Raw genomic sequence first — 19,669 nt, forward strand, 5'->3', positions numbered from 1 at the left:
CTCACAAGTAAAATGTGAAATAATCAGCAGCTTGTTTTTATTTAAATATTTATTTCCCATAATAAGTTCAACAGGGTAGATGTACTTAAGTAAAATTAGACTTTTTCAGATAAATAAAGGCAAATATTGCAAACTACACAAAAGGCAGCCGCTAAAGCGTTTAAGTTTCAAAATAGAACAAACGAAACAGACTAAATTGTCAATTCCACTTAGAAACAAAATATTAATTCTAAAAATAAATCTTAGTTTGTTTTACAGAAGAACAGACAAAACTGACTAACTTTTGTCAATATCAAATAAACTGAGAACTAAAAGGAAATTCTCAATCTCTCCTTGTTGTATAGCTTAGCTTTTCAAACAGTTTTAACAGTTACTCTAGTCTGACAAAAGCCGAATGACGAATTAGCGCTTCCAGTCAGAGACTGAGGCTACGTCCACACGTACATGGGTGTTTTTGAAAACGGAGATTTTCCGTTTTCGTTTTAAAAAATAATCCCGTCCACACGTAAAGGCAGAAATGAAGGAAAACGCTGCTATGAACATGCCAAAGCAGCAGGTGGAGCTAGATTCCTAACCGTGCAGAAATGTTGGCCAATCAGAAGTCTAGAAGCCTCGGTGGGAAAAAGTAAACAAAGCTGGGGCATAGAAGCAGAACCGAGTCGTATGTGTGGACGGACAGTAACTGTGTGTATATGTAAGCATTTAAACACTGCAGAGAGTAGAATTAACAGTAACAGTATTGTAGAAATTCATTTCACCGAAACAATAACGTGGCGCACAGTGTGACGCATGCACCAGTTTATTGTATTTCCAGACTTGCTTTCGGCACAATTTACAGTGCACGCTACTCTGTTTTTATCAGACTTGAAATAGCCGAAATACCTTCACACTACGGAACTTCTATGGCTCTTCCGTTCGACAATCTCTCTGGCATTGGAACCATCATCTGTTTTCTCTTCGGTCACGCTCGGTTGATTTTTCTAGTCGGCACACTCATTTCCTCCATTACGCGCTGGCTCCATTACCCGCTGGCTGCTTCCCAAACAAACACACGTGCGGCTTGGCACTTGTGCTGTACGTAACAAGTCACGCGACGTGACGCTGCGGCTGTGATTGGTTCGGCTCTGCGCTACTTAATTTGGATTGGCTGACCTTTTTTTTTTTTTTTTTTTTTTTTTAAGAGGACAAGAGCGGCGAGGTCTATCGCGATAGCTTAATTTCTCTATCGAGTAAAAGTTATATCGCGATACATATCGTTATCGTTCTATCGCCCAGCTCTAATGTGCCACAAACAGGACTTTAATATCACCAACCATTCCCATTTTAATACGGTGTATCCATATAAATGGCCCACCCTGTATATTAACCTGTCTGGCGTTTGAAATTCTGACACTTGACGTTTTATCATTTTGTCTTATATTACTTATGCAGTTTGGTTTAAACAGCATGATTTGTGGACGTCATGGACGCACATGGACGTCAAGCTTTTCTACGCTTCGACAAGAATGATGGCAAATAGCTGCATGTCAGAGGCACAGCTGCATGTCAGAGGCACACGGTAAGTGACGGAAGTGACGAGTAAGGTAAGCGACCCATGTTGTAGGTGACGTCAGACGCCGGAGATTTGGCGGAATAAAAAAAAGCAAATGGTAGCATAGAGTTTAACAAAGGTTTTTCAAGCTTCAGTATTACCAAATATACTAATCGATTGTCATATAACTAACAACATCTGTTCTATCATCTCTAACACCCTGGAGGACAACGGGGAGAGTTTAGACGCTCTCCAAGATTACATCGACCGCTGTTTTCAAGATTTAGTAATGAAGAAGGCCCAGAGTACATCCTCTTTGGACTTTGGCCTTCGCGATGCATGGCGCTCCCTTCACCCCAACAGTAAGGAATATACTTTTTTCTCGCATGTTCATCACTCTTACTCTCGTCTGGATTATTTTTTGGTCAGCAGCTCACTGCTGAGTGACATTTCAGACACTGAGATTCATCCTATAACTGTCAGCGATCATGCTCCTGTATCTTTAAAACTAATGCACAAGAATAATACGACGCCAAGTAAAAACTGGAGATTTAATACATCACTGCTTAAAGATGAAGATTTTATTAAATATTTTAAAAAGGAATGGACTTCATATTTAGACTTTAATGACACTCCCGGAATATCTGCTTCTGTGCTATGGGAAGCAGGGAAAGCTGTGATGAGAGGTAAAATAATTTCTTTCTCATCACACAAAAAGAAAGAAGAAAACAAAAATATTCAGGAATTAGAAAAAACCATCAAATCACTAGAAGAAGCCTACGCGTGCGACCAAGATCAGGAAACATTGAACAAAATATGCAAGACAAAACTAGAATTAAATGAAACTATTAATAAAAAAACACAATTCCTTATACAAAGACTTCGCTTGCAGAATTTTGAACACAGTAACAAATCAGGTCGATTTCTAGCTAACCAGTTAAAAATAAATAAAGAAAAAACAACTATATGTGCTGCTAAAGATTTATCGGGGAACACAATATATGACCCTGGAAGAATAAACAACATTTTTAGGGATTTCTATGAAACTTTATACTCACCACAAGTAAACCCATCTAAAAATGAAATTGATCTGTTTCTTGACAACGTAACTCTCCCAAAATTACTAGACAGTCAAGCAATGGAACTGGATTCGCCACTGACGCCAAGTGAATTCCAGGAAGCCCTGATAAGTATGCCCAATAATAAGGCTCCAGGTCCAGACGGCTTCCCTGCAGAATTCTACAAAGAATTCTGGACAATTCTGGCACCAGTATTCCACGGAATGTTGCAGGAAATCGAGGAAAATGGCAGACTACCACCAAATATGAATTCTGCCAACATTAGTCTCCTGCTAAAACCAGGCAAAGACCCTTTATTTCCCTCAAGCTATCGTCCAATTTCTCTTTTAAATGTAGACCTTAAAATAATCTGCAAAGCTCTCTCAAAGAGATTAGAGAAAATAACCCCCCTCTTAATTCATCCTGACCAAACTGGTTTCATAAAAGGTCGGCACTCCTCAACAAACACTCGTAGATTACTTAATTTAATAGACTACTCATACAATAAAAACATCGAAACCATAATATTATCTCTAGATGCAGAAAAAGCATTTGACAGAGTTAACTGGAAATTTTTATTCGCAACTTTACACCAATTTGGTTTCGGAAACTCTTTTATAAACTGGATAAGAATATTATACAATTCCCCAACAGCTCGTATCAGAACAAATGACCAGACATCCTCCAGCTTCTGTCTCCTGAGGGGCACCAGACAGGGATGCCCACTCTCCCCTTCACTTTTTGCAATTTTTATCGAACCTCTAGCAGCAGCATTTAGACAGGCTACAACAATTAAGGGCATAAAATGTAAGAACATAGAACATAAAATCAGTCTCTATGCGGATGATGTGTTGCTTTTTCTGCAAAACACACAAACCAACCTCTCTGAGGTAGTTACTCTAATAAACTGGTTTTCAAGAGTTTCAGATTATTCAATTAACTGGCCAAAATCTACAGTTCTCCCCATTAACTGCTCCTTCCATAATTCTTCCTCTGCCCCACTGCAATCCGGAAATATTAAATATTTAGGTATTAATGTTTCTCCTAAGCTCTCAGACTTAACTAAATTAAATCACATCCCACTTCTAAAGAAAGTAGAAGGCGATCTGACTAGATGGAAATCTTTACCCATATCACTCATGGGAAGGGTCGCCACTATAAAAATGATGATCTTGCCAAAAATAAATTACTTATTTTTGATGATCCCTAACAAACCATCACAAGACTGGTTCAGATCTCTGGATTCATATATTTCTAAATTCCTTTGGAAAGATAAACCCCCGCGTATCAGCCTAAAAACGCTACAAAGAACCAAGGATAGAGGAGGATTAGATCTGCCTAATTTTCACCAATACTTCTTAGCCAACAGGCTTCAGTTCATCTCAGAATGGTCAAAACATACCTTCCTAGATGAGCCCTGGCTAGATGTTGAACAGGCACTATGCAAGGATCTAGAGATTTCAGACCTACCATTTATTAGCTCAAACATCAAAAGACATGAATGCTTTAAAAGTATCAACATCAGCTTCTCTCTGACAGCAAGCATGGTGGGAGTTTCTAAAAATAACGGAGTCTTCACTAATCCCATGCAAACGTACACCTATCTGGAATAACCCTGACATATTACAAAACAATAATATGATTAATTTCCCAGAATGGAGTTGTAAAGGAATTAAATACTTAGAACATATATTAGAGGGAACAGAATTTATCCCATTTGACAGACTAGTTGCACAATATGGGATCAACAAGAAAAGATTTTTAGAATATCAACAAATTAAATCCATAATAAAAAAGAAATTTAACCTCAGTCAAGTTGAATTACAAACACCACCAAGTGCGGCACATTTCCTTACTCTTAAATCCCCCAAATTATTATCTAAAATATACAGAACACTTTCTAAATTAGATGAATCAATATCCCTTCCTATTGCAAAGTGGGAAGTAGATTTATCAGTCAGTTTAGACCAAAACTTCTGGTCTCAGGTATGCCAATCCCAGTCTGCAATTAATACAATACAAAATACTACATAGAGTGCACTATACAGGTCATCGGATGTTCAAGATGGGCTTTACATCTTCCAACAATTGCTCACACTGTCAAAGCAATACACCAGACAATTACATTCACGCTCTTTGGTTCTGTCCACCAGTGCAGAAGTTTTGGCGCGAGATATGTGAAGACTTATCAAAGTGTCTGAAATGTAACATTCCAACTTTCCCCTTAGTGTGTTTGTTGGGCAGCTTAGATAATGTCACTTCAGAAAAGAACATAGCCCATATGGTTTTCACTGCCCTATGCATAGCCAAGAAAACTGTCCTCATGAACTGGAAAAATAAAAACAATCTTAATTCTAACCAATATAGAAATTATCTATTAGATTACATTACTTTTGATACAGCCTCGGCCACCACATCAGATCAATTGCTCTGGGCTCCTTTGATCGGCTCCATCACCTAGTGGGGGTGGGGGGTCATAGTTTGGTCCCGCCTTCAATGTTGTGATTGGTGTGGGGGTAGGGACAGGCTTAGGACGTCGGGGGATTCCCTGGAGGCATCTTCCTTGGGGGGCTCAACCCGGGGTAGCGGTCTTGTCCGGTTGGGGGCTCTGTTTTGACTATTTCCTCGTGGCTGCGTGCAGCGGGGCTAGGGGAGGGTCTGTGCTGATGGACGTGGGTTACTGACCTGGTAGCCTGTCTGCCCCTGGGTGGGTCCGGGATGGGCGTGGGGGTCTGGGGGCGCTCCGTCTCTGGGCCGGGGCCCTGGCCGGGCCTCGGGGCCTTGGGTCCTGGTTTGTGTGTTGCCGGGGTTGTGGGCGGGTGGGTGCATGGGGGCCCATCCCTGGCGCGGGGTGCTGCTGGTGTGTCGAGCCGCCTGTGGGGCTCTTCAACCGGTGGGGGAGATTGTTAGACCTTGCAGGAGCTTTCCTCCCCTCAGGAACTCTCTGCAGGAGGGGGAGATACAGGAGAGGTGGAGGAAGATCTCAGCCTGGGCGTCTATTGTCTCATGTAGTCTGGAAGACGAGTGGATGGTGGGGTGGGTGCAGTTTTCTCTGTGGTGGGGTTGGGTGGACTGTCCCGGGCTCTGTGGGGCCGGGGGGCACTGCTGCGCTGGGCCCCGGTCTGGATGGGCCTGAGCCCCCTTTCCCTGGCGGGTCGTGGAGTATGGGAGTGCCTACTGGGGTCAGTGGGGGAGCTGGCCCCAGGGAGGCGTCACCTGCCCCTCCCTTCCTTCCCTCCCCATCTCCAGCTGCCTCCCTCTTCCTGCTCCACCACAACCACCCACACATGCAGGGCCTTGGAGTAGGAGTATGTCACCAGGGTGCACCTTAGAACACACATGCATCAACACTACAATGAGCGGGTGGAGGGAGGTTTGGAGTCTTCTCTCACCCCCATTCTCTGCGGCCTGCTGGAGCGGGGGGGCTAGGAGGAGTTGGCCGTCCGGCTGCGGTCTGGGGTGTGGGGCCTCCCTGCTGCTGCGGAGTCGGGGTGGTCTGCCTCTCGCCATCGCAGGGAAAAGGGTAATACCACCTTGGTCAGGGTGCAGTTCCCCCCTCCAGGGGCAAGGGTACCTAGACCCAGTTTGTAGAGTACGCTTGGGGAGTGTGATCGTGTATACAGCGTCTCTTTATGTCTGTCTCCACGTCGGTTGAGTGTGAAGTGCACATGAGAGCATGAGGGTGGGAATGGATGTTTGTGTCTGTGTGTGCCTGTATGTCTGTGTCTATATGTCAGGTTGGGTATCAGACGCCACCTCTCTGGGGACATCTCGGGCCCTCCAAGGTTTGGAGGACTTTCTCCACCCACCACCACTTCCCCTGCCGGTGGCGGACTCCCTCAGGTGTCGATGCGTTGGTGGTTCTTTGTATCTGGGGGTGGGCGTCCGGGTACACACCGGCTCACTCCTTGGCGGCCGCTTATTGGGGCTCGCTCGGGCCACTTCGGAGGTGGGGTGCCCCCGGCCTCTCGGCCTGGGGCTCGGTCACTCAGGCACAGCTGGCTGCCGGCGGAGCTCACACTGCAACTCCCCCTGGCTTCTGCTCCGCGGCTGCTGAATGAGCCCTCATCTGGGACTCTTATTAGCTCTTACTGGGACAGTGGCGCGGCTGCCCCTCTGTGGGTCTTCCTTGGTCTCTTGTGTTCTGGGGGCCTCTGGATGTCTGGAGTTTTGATCTCCTCCATGCCTGCTTGATGCCATAAAGGACGGGGCTGTGGCTCCCCACACTCCCTAGCAGATCATTACATGGAGAAACCTTTGGAATGCAAGCATGCTGATCCACACAGGTATGCACACAGGTGTACACATGGGTATTCACAGACGAGGACTACAGCTTTCTTGGCTGCTGCCTCAAAGCACATTGTGCGCTGTCTATCTTGCGTGCTGCACAATATCGTTTATTATTTAGTATCTACTGATATCTACTGCTAGCTAGTTTATTGTGATGGTGCTTTTTTTTTTATTATGTTGCTCTTTGTTGTTTGCTTTCTCTTCTGTTTTTTTTTCTCCATACAGGTGACCCAGGAGTTTTGTTTTTTTGTTTGTTTGTTTTTTTTTCTTTCTTCCCCCCCTTCTCACTGTCTCTTCTCCCCTTTGGTTTTCTTTCTCTCCCTCTCTTTCTTTCATTAAAAAAAAACAAAAAAAAAGAAAAGAAAGTTTTTCCTGAAGATGAAAAAGCATCAGTTGTTACCGCTGGTTATTTTTATTATTGCAGTTATGTTTTGGACCTGAATTCAAAAGGTTCTTCTCAATATTGGGCAAAATCTTTAAAATAGACACATCAGAATATATGAAACTGTATGTTTATACTGTACTGTACTGTATAAAATATGTCTAAGGGACATACTCTAATGCCCACTTGAGACATCACACCATAACTGGGACCCAGTTTTTGTTTGGCTGTAGTTTTTATTATATATATTGTATCTTAAGAGCTATATATGTGCTGGGCCCTAAATTATTTATATTATATATAAATGACATATGTAGCATTTCCAAACTGTTAAAATGTGTATTGTTTGCTGATGATACCACTCTGTACTGCTCAGGTAAAAACCTAGAACAGCTTCTGACTACAGCGGAAAATGAGTTAAATATATTAAAAAACTGGTTTGATGTAAATAAGTTATCATTAAATATAAAGAAAACAAAATTGATTATTTTTGGCACTAGACAAATGAAAAATCTATCTAAAATAAGGGTTAATGGAATTGAAATTGAAAGAGTGTACAAAAATAAATTTCTTGGAGTGATAATTGATGATAAGCTGAGTTGGAAGTCTCATATAAACCATGTGAAAACAAAAATGTCAAAAACCATCGCTATTCTCTATAAAACAAAGCATGTCCTGAACAAAAAATCATTATACACACTTTATTGTACTCTGTTACTTCCATATATGACTTACTGTCTGGAGATATGGGGTAATGCATATAAAACGAACACTCTTCCTATTTTCAAGTTACAAAAAAGAGCTATAAGAATTATAAACCAATCAAACTATATAGAACCAACTAACATTTTGTTTATTAATCTGAATACCCTGAAATTTTATGATTTAGTTGAATATAAAATGACACAGATAATGTATAAAGCACAAAATAACTTGCTTTGCCCCAGTACTCAGAAGCTGTTCAAAGTCAGAGAGAGTCAATATGACTTAAGGGGAACAGATTTCTTTAAAAAAAAAACAAGATAAGGACAAATATAAAGCAGAGATGTGTTTCTGTTAGAGGAGTTAACCTGTGGAATAGTTATGACAGTGGTTTAAAAACATGTTTAAAAATAGAGTATTAGAAAAATATATAAATCAAGAATGAAATAGCAAAAGAAAAAAAACCCCCTCTTGATTCTTTTGATTTGATGTAGTTACTTAACTAAGGTGGAAAGTTTTTTTTGTTTGTTTGGTTTTTGCTTTGTTTTATTATTTGCTTCAAGCCCTGTGTACAGGAGCTGCATGTGTAACCCAGTGTTAAAAACGGGATTAAAAGTATAAATATTCATACTCTCACGATGGGAATAAATATTGATAAAAACAAAATTAATTATAATAAATACTGATAAAAAGCATGTAAACATAAGTTTAATATGTACATATGTATATGTGGTATATAGATGGTGTGGGGGCAGGACTTAGTCCTTTAGAGTGTGTTTGTCAGATCCACTGAGCGACCAATCATTGGCCGGTCTGACCCTCCCCCAGTCTGTGCGCTGCTGAGACATCTGTGTGTGCCTTCGTGTGCCAGTCAGATACGCCAGAGACACAGACGGTGAAAGATCAGTTTACCCGTGCGGCGAAGAAGCTAGCTGGATAGTGAAAGTCCTTTTTTTCTGCGAGAATAATAAGAGTGATACTGTATTCCAGAGGCCGTGAGCCAACGTGAGCACTGTGAAGCCCCGTGTAGCATTTGTTGCTTTGCATGGTCAGGTTTTTTCCTTTGCTTATTTGGATTGGATTGGTTTTGAGGACCTGAGAAGAATCGAGGATCCCTTTTCCAGTACTGGATGGCGAGCCCAGCCCAAAGAGCCGGATGAACTGGTAGATTGTAACCCGACTGGTTACAAACACACTGAGTGACTATTGGACATTGAAAGACTGAAATTGACTTTAAAAAAAGACACAAAAGACAATATATCCTTAGGTCGACCATTTGTGGGGTTTATTTTATTTTGTTTTCAAGAAGCGCGCTCTACTTTTGTTAAATGTGCACAACTTTAATAATTGCTAATAAATGCAATTGTGTTTTCTACACCTACTGTGTACAAGTCCTCTGTTGTCATACACCCTTGGCTCCTACGAATCTAGAACCTGTCTGATCTGGTCCATATTTCCCTTCTGTCCGCGTACTGTGGTTAAAGGTAACTATACTGCCTGCACTACATGCAAAGAAGGCAAGAAGTAGCACTAACAGGTCTAGTATTGCACCACCAGTGTTACACATGCAAAAAGATATTTTGTGAAAAGGGTTGGCGTAATAAGCAAATGCTTCAGCCAATACCTTTTGATTAGCCTTGTCTCATGCTTTCTTGCTTTGTGGTAGATCTTTGTTCTGTTTTCGCTGAGATATTTGAATGCTAATCAATAAAAAAAATAAAAAATAAAAAATATATATATATAAATATATATATATATATATATATATATATATATATATATATATATATATATATATATATATATATCTGAAAGCATCACATTGCTAAAAATCAGAAGCTGTAACTCTATGTTCTTCTATCCAAAATACCTAACCCTTTACCACATAATTTAATATAAAAATAAAATACTGCATAAATCTGATATTTGAATATCTTTTTTAAAAGATTTTTTGTGGCATTTTTGCCTTTTTTTACCTGGTAGAGGAGTTCAGCACCAAGCTGAACTGGTGTGCTGATATTAGAATGACACCTTTGATAGCCATAACTATTGATAGATATTGTTTGACTGACATAATTTTTTTTAACTCTTTTAGCTGCAGAAATTGAAAAATGAGACATAATTTTCCTGCTCAATAGTGCAATGGAAACAGCAGCCATCAAAAGTGCCTGTAAATTGATCAGGAGGTTTGTGGAAAGCACGCCAATCAGTCCAGTTGCAGTTTAAGTGGGTATCACCCAGTTTAGTGCTTTCCCGAGACTCCGGATAACTCTCAACACCCACGGTAACAGAGACACAATCATTTCTGCTTTGGGTAATTTCCAATCAAAACCACGACAGATAGTCAACATTGGAGCAGTACTAAACTTTGTGCAGGAAAATATGTTGTACTGCCTGAGAGGGGCAGCCATATTCAGCAGGGAGTACCCCAGCTTGTACTGTTGCTGAAATATGCAATGACCATGTGGAAGAATCTGCAACAGCTAATGGGTGTGTTGATTCAAGCTGCTGGCTCTAAGGCTGCTGACAAACAGGCTCAAGCAGATTGCTTTTCCAGACAGTATTGAATAGAATAGAATAGAATAGAATGCCTTTATTGTCACTATACAGTTGTACAATGAGATACAGAGCATCTCCTACTAAGTGTAAACATGCTGGGGGTGGGGGGTACAATTCTGCAGCACTATGTACATATGGACAGTATTAACAAAGGGAAAAAACATATATATATATATATATATATATATAAAATGTACAATATACAAGACGTAAAATGTACAATATACAAGACGTAAGTAATATGTAATAAATAGTGTTATGTATATACAGTTGAGTTATTGCACATAGAATTGGTATTGCACAGTGGTGGTCCATAGAGGAAGTGGGAAGTGGGGGGGGTTGTGTTATCTGTGCATGTGTGAGTTCAGGGTGGTTATCGCTTTGGGGAAGAAACTGTTTTTGAGTCTGTGGGTTTTTGTGTTGATGCACTGTGTTCATGACGAAGGACTTCCGACTACTACTTAGAAAACCACCGAAAATTCTTCATGCTCTGTCTTATTTAGCCCCATAATGCCAGGAACTGCTCTTTGTCTCTTATATTCGATACACATAACTTAAACTTCACATCACAGTGATGTTTAATTCATGCAGTACATAAAGAAAAGCATGAATAAATGGGTGGAAATACATCTCATTCAGACGCTTCTAAATTAATGAAAACCACTAAAATCCTGTTCTCGCACCAAATGAAACATGAAGTTGAAATGAACACTAAACACCAGGTTGTGCTGGTGATGCGAGAGATGTTTTTAAAAGGTTTCATTTGTAGGCACTTTGGAGTTTATGATTATAATTGCAGAAAGCAATTAATGAGTTCTTGTGCTTTTCCTTGGTGTTGGAGGTAACCACAGCGCAGCCAAGAATAGTGCTCAGAGACATTGTCTTGCTGGTGGATTGCTCAAACAGTATTGGCAGTAGTAACTTGCCCTGCGTGAGAGAATTCATGATCAGTGTTATCAACCACCTGCATGGACGTGTCTCGTGCAGTTTGCTGACCATCCAAAAGTAGAATTTTACTTGAACACCTACCACACCAGACAAAAAGTTATAGACAAACTGCCTCAGCTGATGCTAACTGGAGGCTCAGTTGTGAATACAGGAGCTGCTATAAGTTATACCCTAAAAAACATGTTTTCTTCCACTAATTGTGGACCTAATACTGTGGCCACAAGATCTGCTGGATTCGGTGATAAATTATGTTTTCTTTTTAATAGTTACTTCAAGCTTGGGGATAAAGCCCACAGACAGACCATGAATCCTTTGAACCATAAAGAACCTGTAAATAATTTTACCTTATCTGGAAACTGCTTCTCCATGTAGCTCTGCACCGTGTAACAAACAGGTGTTTGATCAGACTTTTCTTTTTGGTCATTTTGATTCAGATGATGACATAACATTCACAGGACTGTTGCACTATAGAGCATATTAAACCTAGAAGTTTTACCTGTTTTACCTTTACCTTGGACACCCGACCCAAAATCCATAAAGTGAGTTTTGCGCTGCCAGCACTCCTGCTAAACAACCTTAAAAGGATGTGACTCACTATGTCTCTGTATGCTGAAAAAGTATGTAAACATAAGTTTAACTTCACTGGAGGAGGATCATTTTTTCCTTCTGATTTTTGCAGTTACCAGTGGTAATTCTTTTCAGTACATATGTAACACCCTATCTGGCCACAATGTGGCAGTGTTCCCAGTCAAATTTTACACACAGAAGCTTGTATGTAAATCTTGAAGTATCCAAAAGATGAAACAGAGAAAGTGTTTCATTTTGTCTCCTGGTTAACATGGTTACTGCACTTTTCTCTTTTTCCCACGGTTACAGTATTGAGTGTCCCTGCCTCTTTTGCACAAGACCAAGGTTCGATTCCCTGATTGAGAGATACTCCTTGTCTTTCTCAACCTTTAGAAAAGCAGAGTGCACACTGTGTGTAAGTCTTGAGGTAGGTTGGTGTTTCAGGGAATAGATTGTCAAGAATAGATCGTCTTTCTGTGCTTGGTTTTCTCTACAGTGTAAGAATATAAAAATACAGATGCAATAAAATTGGTCTTAATTTTAAGCACATGAAAACAGCACAAGCTGCATTTGTATGTCTTTGTCTTTTTACTATGCACTTTATTAACACAGGACACTCAACCCTCATTAGACTAAGCACATAACAGACATCTATTGAATAAAACACATTTATAGTTTGCTACTACTTCTACATACATGAGAGATTAAGGCCAACACCTGTAAATATCTTCCCCTTTTCAACTGCCAAATTCTTCTTTTCATTCTCATAAAAAAAAACCCAACTACATAACAGCTATATTTTCCTGCCACAGCTGGAACCCAGTATGAAAATGGTGTTTAGATTGAATTACGAAATATAGTAAATAATAGAGCAGGGTGATATGGCCAAAAATATTTATCACGATATATATTTGAAAATTTGCGATAACGATATAACCTACGATATAATTGATGCGAGACAAAATACAACTCCACAACATTACTAGCGCAAAAAGACAACCTTCCATTTATTTTCACTTAAACAAGAAGCTGGTTTTTATGTACATTAAAGCTTTATAAAAATTTAACAGTGCAAATGCAAATTCCTTGCTTAAAGTTTAACCAAAAGGCATTTCCAGTAGAAATGGGCTGACATATCCTGAGCATAACCATGTATAATATCCACTGAAGTTAAAAAGAGGTGCTTTGCAACATTAAACTGCAGTGTGCATTACGTATTTTTCTGACCATAAGGTGCACGGGATTATAAGGCACATTAAGCGAAACCAACCAGTCAGATAAATCAAACTTTATTAAACTCATTCTTCTTGCTTCCTTCACTTCTGTACCATTGATTCATTAATGTTGAATTCTCTGGCAGCTGCATGTTGTTGCAGTATATTAATGACTAACCTCGTATTGTGGATGGATTATCTCAGTTGTTCTCCTGACTGAAGTTTGGTCCGTTTACAGCATCCTGCCATGCGATTGCATTTGTCTCTAACTATCAGGGACTTTAACGTTAACTTTTATAAGTGGAAAAGTGTTAGTGTTCGTCCTCCAGCTTCACTGTGTTTATGTTATGCTAACGTAGCTGTGTCGCTAGCGATCACGTAGCACATCATTATATAGCAGCTAGCCCAACTTCAGTAACCCTACAAACGTCACTGCTGTTTAGTTTCCTGTCTTCATTTATGTTGGAAGTGATAGCAGAGCTGTACGTTTGATTTTTTTCAGAAATCTCTGTCAGAACATGCAATATCATGCTTAGGTAACTAGCGAAACTAGCGAGCTAACTTCCGCTAGCTCCCTGCTAACTTCTAACTCCGTTAAATGTAATAAATTTTGTTTTCATGGATGTCTGGAAGTTAAACTTCATAGTTACACCTGGTAAAGCAGCAATGCTGATCGTTTAATTAAAGATGACAGAATTTAGACAGTTTTTAACTCTCAGTGATGCTGCAGTGTTGTTTGACCTGAAGCATACAGAGTTTAGGACCCAGATTACTCCCAGATTTAAGAGCCTCTTAGTCCGACAAATACGACAATAACAACGGCCGCTTACATGTTCTGCAAAAAAATGTGCTTTGTCGTGTATCTGACGGACAAACACCAAACCAGTTCCACATCACTGAAGTTGCACCATTTTACAAACCAATTCTAGTTCATCTGATTCACTCAACAATCGGCCATGTGCGTATGAAAACAAAGGCACTGCGCATGCGCGTTTTACTCATATTCTATCGCGATATTTCATTTTCCTATCGTTGCCCAACATTATACCGGTATTACCGTGAACGGTATAATATGACCCAGCCCTAGTAAATAACTTTGGAAAAGTGCTGTTATGGAGTAGAAATTCAGAAGACTTCATGTCTGGGCTAAGCCCCTGATATTTGAAGGTCCAGATGATTTTCCCTACCTATATCTGTGAAAAATTGTTTCTAATATGTGCAGTATGGATCTTACAGTTTTCCAAGCTACTGCATTTGATCAATAAATCAACATTTCTATGAAGTGGTGCTTTTCCAACTGTCCAAATACGCAATTCTCCTGCTTCCGTATAACAACTCTTCTTCGAGCATGGTGTACGCTCTACAACTGCTGTTAATGTTTCTTCTGCAGTCTGAATATTTACTGTCATTTCACCTCCGTGCTCTCTGTAGTATTTATCATTACCTTCTTTACCTACATTAATCAATATAGGAGGTCACTAGACGTTATTGTATTATTGAGTAACTTTCATGTTTTAATTCCTGCTATTTCAGTCGATGTCGGTGGTAAATAATCTGTACATTTTGCATTTAGTGAAATACTATACCTACTGCTTTTGGCCTTAATAATACACATCAATTTTTTCTCATTAATGAAATGTTTGAACCACTGGTTCCCCACAGTGCTATATGTGGTGAACTTGCCCCACCATAATCATTTCCCTTGCAGACGTTCACCAGGAAAATATATTCCACTGTGGTGGCGAGAAGGCTCTGGCACCCTGCTGATCCCTGGATTCAGGAGTAATGTGAATTGGCCACAAAACAGTAAACCAGATCTTCACCCTTGTTTGACAATGGGTGATGGACCATCCAGGATTATGGATTATGTCCTTTTGGGTTCAATATTCCAGGCCATTAGGTCCTCATATAATTTGGGCGAGAGCTGCGTTTGCAATCTTCCATCAAAGTGGAGAAACACAGATTCATGTTGCTATGCTTGAATGCTTCATAGTTTGGTGTTAAGCAGCTTAATAAACAAAAAGATACAAACAAAAAACCCTTCTTATGGAAATGGTTTGCAGTGGAAACACTGACTGAATGGAAGGGACAGATTGCTTTCTTTTGTAGATTGTCTCATAAGAAGTCATTTAAAAGTCATCAGTGATCAGGGTGATTGCACTTGGCCCAGCTGTGATCATTTAACTGAAGAAAACGTGAAGTGTTATTCTACTTACTCGGTTATATACTTTGATTTTGTTTCCACTGTTGAGAACACACAGGGTGATTTTATACTACAAAAGTACATGTGTTAGTCAAAGATGAACAGAAAAGTGCTGTTGCATTAGCACTATATATTTTATATGAATAAGGGCCATACCCCATTGAGTCCTTCCAGTTAAAAAAAAACCTGCGATTTAACAGTCGTTTTTAAATTCAGATCTCTTAACATCCAGCAAATGATAGGTGGGGTGTGTTTCGCTACTCCAAAGCAATGACGGTAGAAAATAGGTCCAAAGTCTCAACGTGGACATCTATGGGGACTTTGGAGCCTCAAGGGGACATAAGTGGAACCGCAACTTTTAGTACCCCGCTGTTGCTTCACGTTCAGCTGTGGCACCCGCTGCTGGGAGCCACGGCGGAGATAGATGCAGTGATGCGCAGTAGGAGGATGCTTTTAATCCCTCAGTTTTTAATTTTTCACAAATTTTTTCCCAGCTCAGTTAAATTTCAGCTCTTAGATATTATACATGTGTTTTAAAATTCAATTTAACTATTCAGTTGAGAAGGAGGGCGCTCTTTCAACCCTGGAACTGAATCTTTCCACTTTTCCACTCCCAGTGGAACATTTCAAGGACCTCATGGACTGACGCACTGACTCATTTGGGAGGGTTTCCGGGATCAAAGGATTTACAATATCGTTTCACAATTAATCAAGACGACGAAAAGAACATGATACAATGCTGACAAATCACGGAGGAAGTCACCCATCTCGCAACAAGTATCGTTTCGGAAAGAATAATCGAAACACACGGACAGTTTTGGTTAGGTTTCAATTCCTGAGAATGACCCGCCCAGCTGAAGTCTTCTTCCTCAGTCTTATCTCATCTGTATCCTCCGCAAACAAGGGGGAGAAGCCTCTTTGTTTTATTGCTCTCCAAAACCGCTACATTAACCTGGCTACGGAGCTCAGCTTTAAACCGAGAGGACTGAAGAGCGGACTGAATGAAATGTGAGTGAGTTTTGGTCAGTATTTGTTTTGAGCCTTCATTGTTATAAAGATAAATGGAAAAATAGTAAATGCGTAGTAAGGATGCAACCAGTTATTTTTTGTGGTTCTTCGTTTTACTTTACAGGGTTTGCCTTTCTATGATGACACTTCGCTTACTTATATTACCTTACATTACATATCTTCCTGTCTCCACTTAATACCTACTGTATCACATCTAAAAAGACTTAACCAGAAAGCAATTAACCAGTTTTTGAATGATTCTGTTGGTTCTGTTGCCTTAAGTCTTTTGGATTTGTGGATTGAACAAAAACATTAAACACTAAAGCCACTTCCTGGTTTTATTCTAACCTCTAGCTGGCATTGTAGAGCACACCACTGAAACCACTGGTGTGCTTCTGAATCAGAAGTACGGAAGAGGATTAGAACCATTAAAAAATGTGGGGAGTAATTTGGAATTGTAATAGAAAATTTCTATTATTCTCATTTAAAGTGTTTAAGTAGCTTATGCATATGCCTAGTTTTAACACTGTAATAGACTGTTCAGTGTAAGTTTCTAAAACTATATTAACTTATTTCAGCCTCAGTAGTTGGAGAAGACAACTCCCCTTGCAGGTGCTAATAACGCCAAGGGCACAAAACAACGAGCCTCGTGATGTGTGGTGTGATAAGTTTGTGACTTTTTCCCTCTTCCTTGTAATGGATAAAGAAGTGGGAGCACTACTTCTGTTTCAGAGCTCTCATGACTTTAGAACTGTGATGTTTGATTTGTGTTAGCTCTCCTGCTTACAGTAATTTAAATGCCTTGACCACAGCTGACCATGTTGCAGACTTTATAAACTGAAAATTCCACCACATATTTTTTTCTTTGTGATTTCCAGTGGCCCTAATCCTCTTCCATACAGAGAAAACAGATATGTTTAAAATAATTGAGCTTAATTACAATGGGTATGCTGGCTGCAAAGAAACTTATTCTTTTACAGTGGCGGTCTTCTTCGGCCCCGTGTTTTAACAGGTGGCTTAATGAGATGGTGTCTGTGGCCAGGGTAGAGCAGATAAGATTTGATAGAGAGGGGAAACTGGCGAGTTTTTGTATGATTTGGCAACCATTTCTAGAATTCTTAAAAAAAATAACTGATCATAATTCATGCCTCACACTCCGCGTGAATTATTTTATTTGTTTGTTTGTTTTTTTCGTTTTTTCTTTTTTTTGCTTCCTTTTCCTTTTCTTCTTTTTTCCTTTCTTTTTTTTCCTTTCATGCTTATAATTTCACAAATGTTAAAAACAATAGCTGTTCTTGGTTGATTTCGTATAATCATGTTATGTTTAATTTAAATGCAAAAATAAAATTTATGAAAAAATAATTTAACTTAGTAGCAAAACTACTGTTATTGTAGTTGTAATAATTGTCCTGAACATAATAAATTCAGATTTCTGTTTCACTGACACTAAATCATGCTACAAATTCGACTCCAAAACTGATTATTGTATTGCAACGGGGTTACTACAAAAAATTCAGGCAGCTTTCTTAATCCTAATAATGTATGTAAATGGTTTTTCTTAATTTTGTATCATTAGAATATATTTCACCAAGGACCACACTGGAAAACAGGATCATGTCAAGGGCTTGACATATGTACTTTGCTTTAATTCAGTCAGTACACAGTTCCACAGAGGCTTCTCATGCAAGCACACACTGCACCATACAACTGACTCAAAACATCTTACTATGTAATATGCCACATAGTGCACCTGAGCCAAAGAGCAGAGCCTTCTGCCAATAAGCCAGCTGCACATGAAAATTCAACTTTTCTTTAAAACTGATCATTACTCCTCACTTTGAGATCAGTGAACCTCCGTTTCCTCTGCCTTCACCACCTTCACTTCAACACAGAGTTCAGCGTCAATGGGGCCTTCTCACACGTACAACTTACCTATACCAAGCACATTAATTTATAATCCTGTATTATTATACGTATTATCGAGGCTGCTGTCTCGATGTAACTAAACATCCTCTTTGAAATAAAAAAGAACTGAACTGAACTGAGGATAAGTGGTGAGACCACAGGCTGCTTCCTGGTTTTAAGGAAGGAAGCAGTGTTTCTGTATCTTGCTTCTCTGTTTGTTCCTTGCATGTGTGAATGCAACAAAGAGCTGTGTTAACTGCCGACACTTTTCAGAAGTGTTTGTAAGGTCATGCAGTGATCTCCAACACAGGTCTGTTTCTAATGCAGTACAGGCCTGAACCCTATCAAGATCTAAGCTCTGCGTCCTGGCTCCTGTGTGCAGAAACCTCTCTAGAGTCTCTGAATCTTTCATTTATTAAATTGTTGAAATAATTGCCCAGTTTCATAGAATGATGAATTCCCCATATTTACTTTAAAAACGCTCACCTTCTCTGGGATGTTCTTTCAAAAGACAGTCAAATTATACAAATTTTATTCAAAATATTTGTTTAGCACTATACTGTTTTTCCAGTTTTTAGTTTCACAGGTGCCAACTTATGGTAACTTATAGGTTTTCAGCAATATATGCTGCCATCCAGATTACATCTTTTTCAAGTTCTTACTTATTTCATGAAGACAATGCTAAGTCATATACTACATGAATTCCAATTGTGTGGTTGCTGGGTAACCAATTGCTAAACAGCCCACCCTGTAATCAATACTTGGCACCTATCGAGACCACAGAAATAAAGGAGACCAAAAACTGTATATATACTGAAATCCTGTATAGCAAAGCACATCTTAACGATTATTGAGATTAACAATGTCATACATATTCCCCCTGAAACTAAATAAATTAGTCTCGTTGGTTCTTAAATCCCTCCCTTGTTACTCCTAAACTGCCTCAGCCATGTGTTTATAATACTTCTACTTTTTTGCAGCATTACCAATATGTGTGAAAAGTTGACCAGCCATCATTGATGATCAGGAAAAATTAAGGTGAGGCTGAACTTGCTTAATTTGAGTTACAATCAATACAGTTACTTTTCCTCTATTGCTAATATTTCTATTTAAATTATTTTGTAGCATCACTAATCTATATTTGTGAAAGAGGAAGCAGTACTGTCATGGCAGATCAAGGTGAAATGAAGGTAAGTAAAAATTGAAAAATGCTTCAATAAAACAAATATTAAGAAGTGAGCTTTTATAAATTAAAACATAGGTTCATGTTTTAAACTGTTCCACATAATACTAGACATATTC

The 19,669-nt window shown here is 39.5% G+C and overlaps 1 protein-coding gene across 3 annotated transcripts in view; it reads left to right on the forward strand.

Moving 5' to 3' along the window:
• LOC146691128 (sterile alpha motif domain-containing protein 9) overlaps nt 1–19,669 on the forward strand; it is a 32,775-nt gene that overhangs the window by 7,953 nt on the left and 5,153 nt on the right. The window contains exons 1-3 of one of the 3 annotated variants that reach the window (XM_085434425.1): nt 15,871–16,476; nt 19,348–19,405; nt 19,493–19,557. In XM_085434425.1, the coding sequence (XP_085290551.1) occupies nt 19,534–19,557 (24 nt within the window). In that variant the 5' untranslated portion in view covers nt 15,871–16,476; nt 19,348–19,405; nt 19,493–19,533. Of the gene's footprint in view, nt 1–15,870; nt 16,477–19,347; nt 19,406–19,492; nt 19,558–19,669 lie in introns of those variants that run through there. The other 2 variants (XM_085434423.1, XM_085434424.1) reach the window with 2 other exon arrangements.

The sequence above is a fragment of the Copadichromis virginalis genome, linkage group LG16 (assembly GCF_057382275.1).
Source record: "Copadichromis virginalis isolate Kocher_CV1m ecotype Utaka linkage group LG16, C_Virginalis_male_GT1.1, whole genome shotgun sequence".
Taxonomy (NCBI): domain Eukaryota; kingdom Metazoa; phylum Chordata; class Actinopteri; order Cichliformes; family Cichlidae; genus Copadichromis; species Copadichromis virginalis.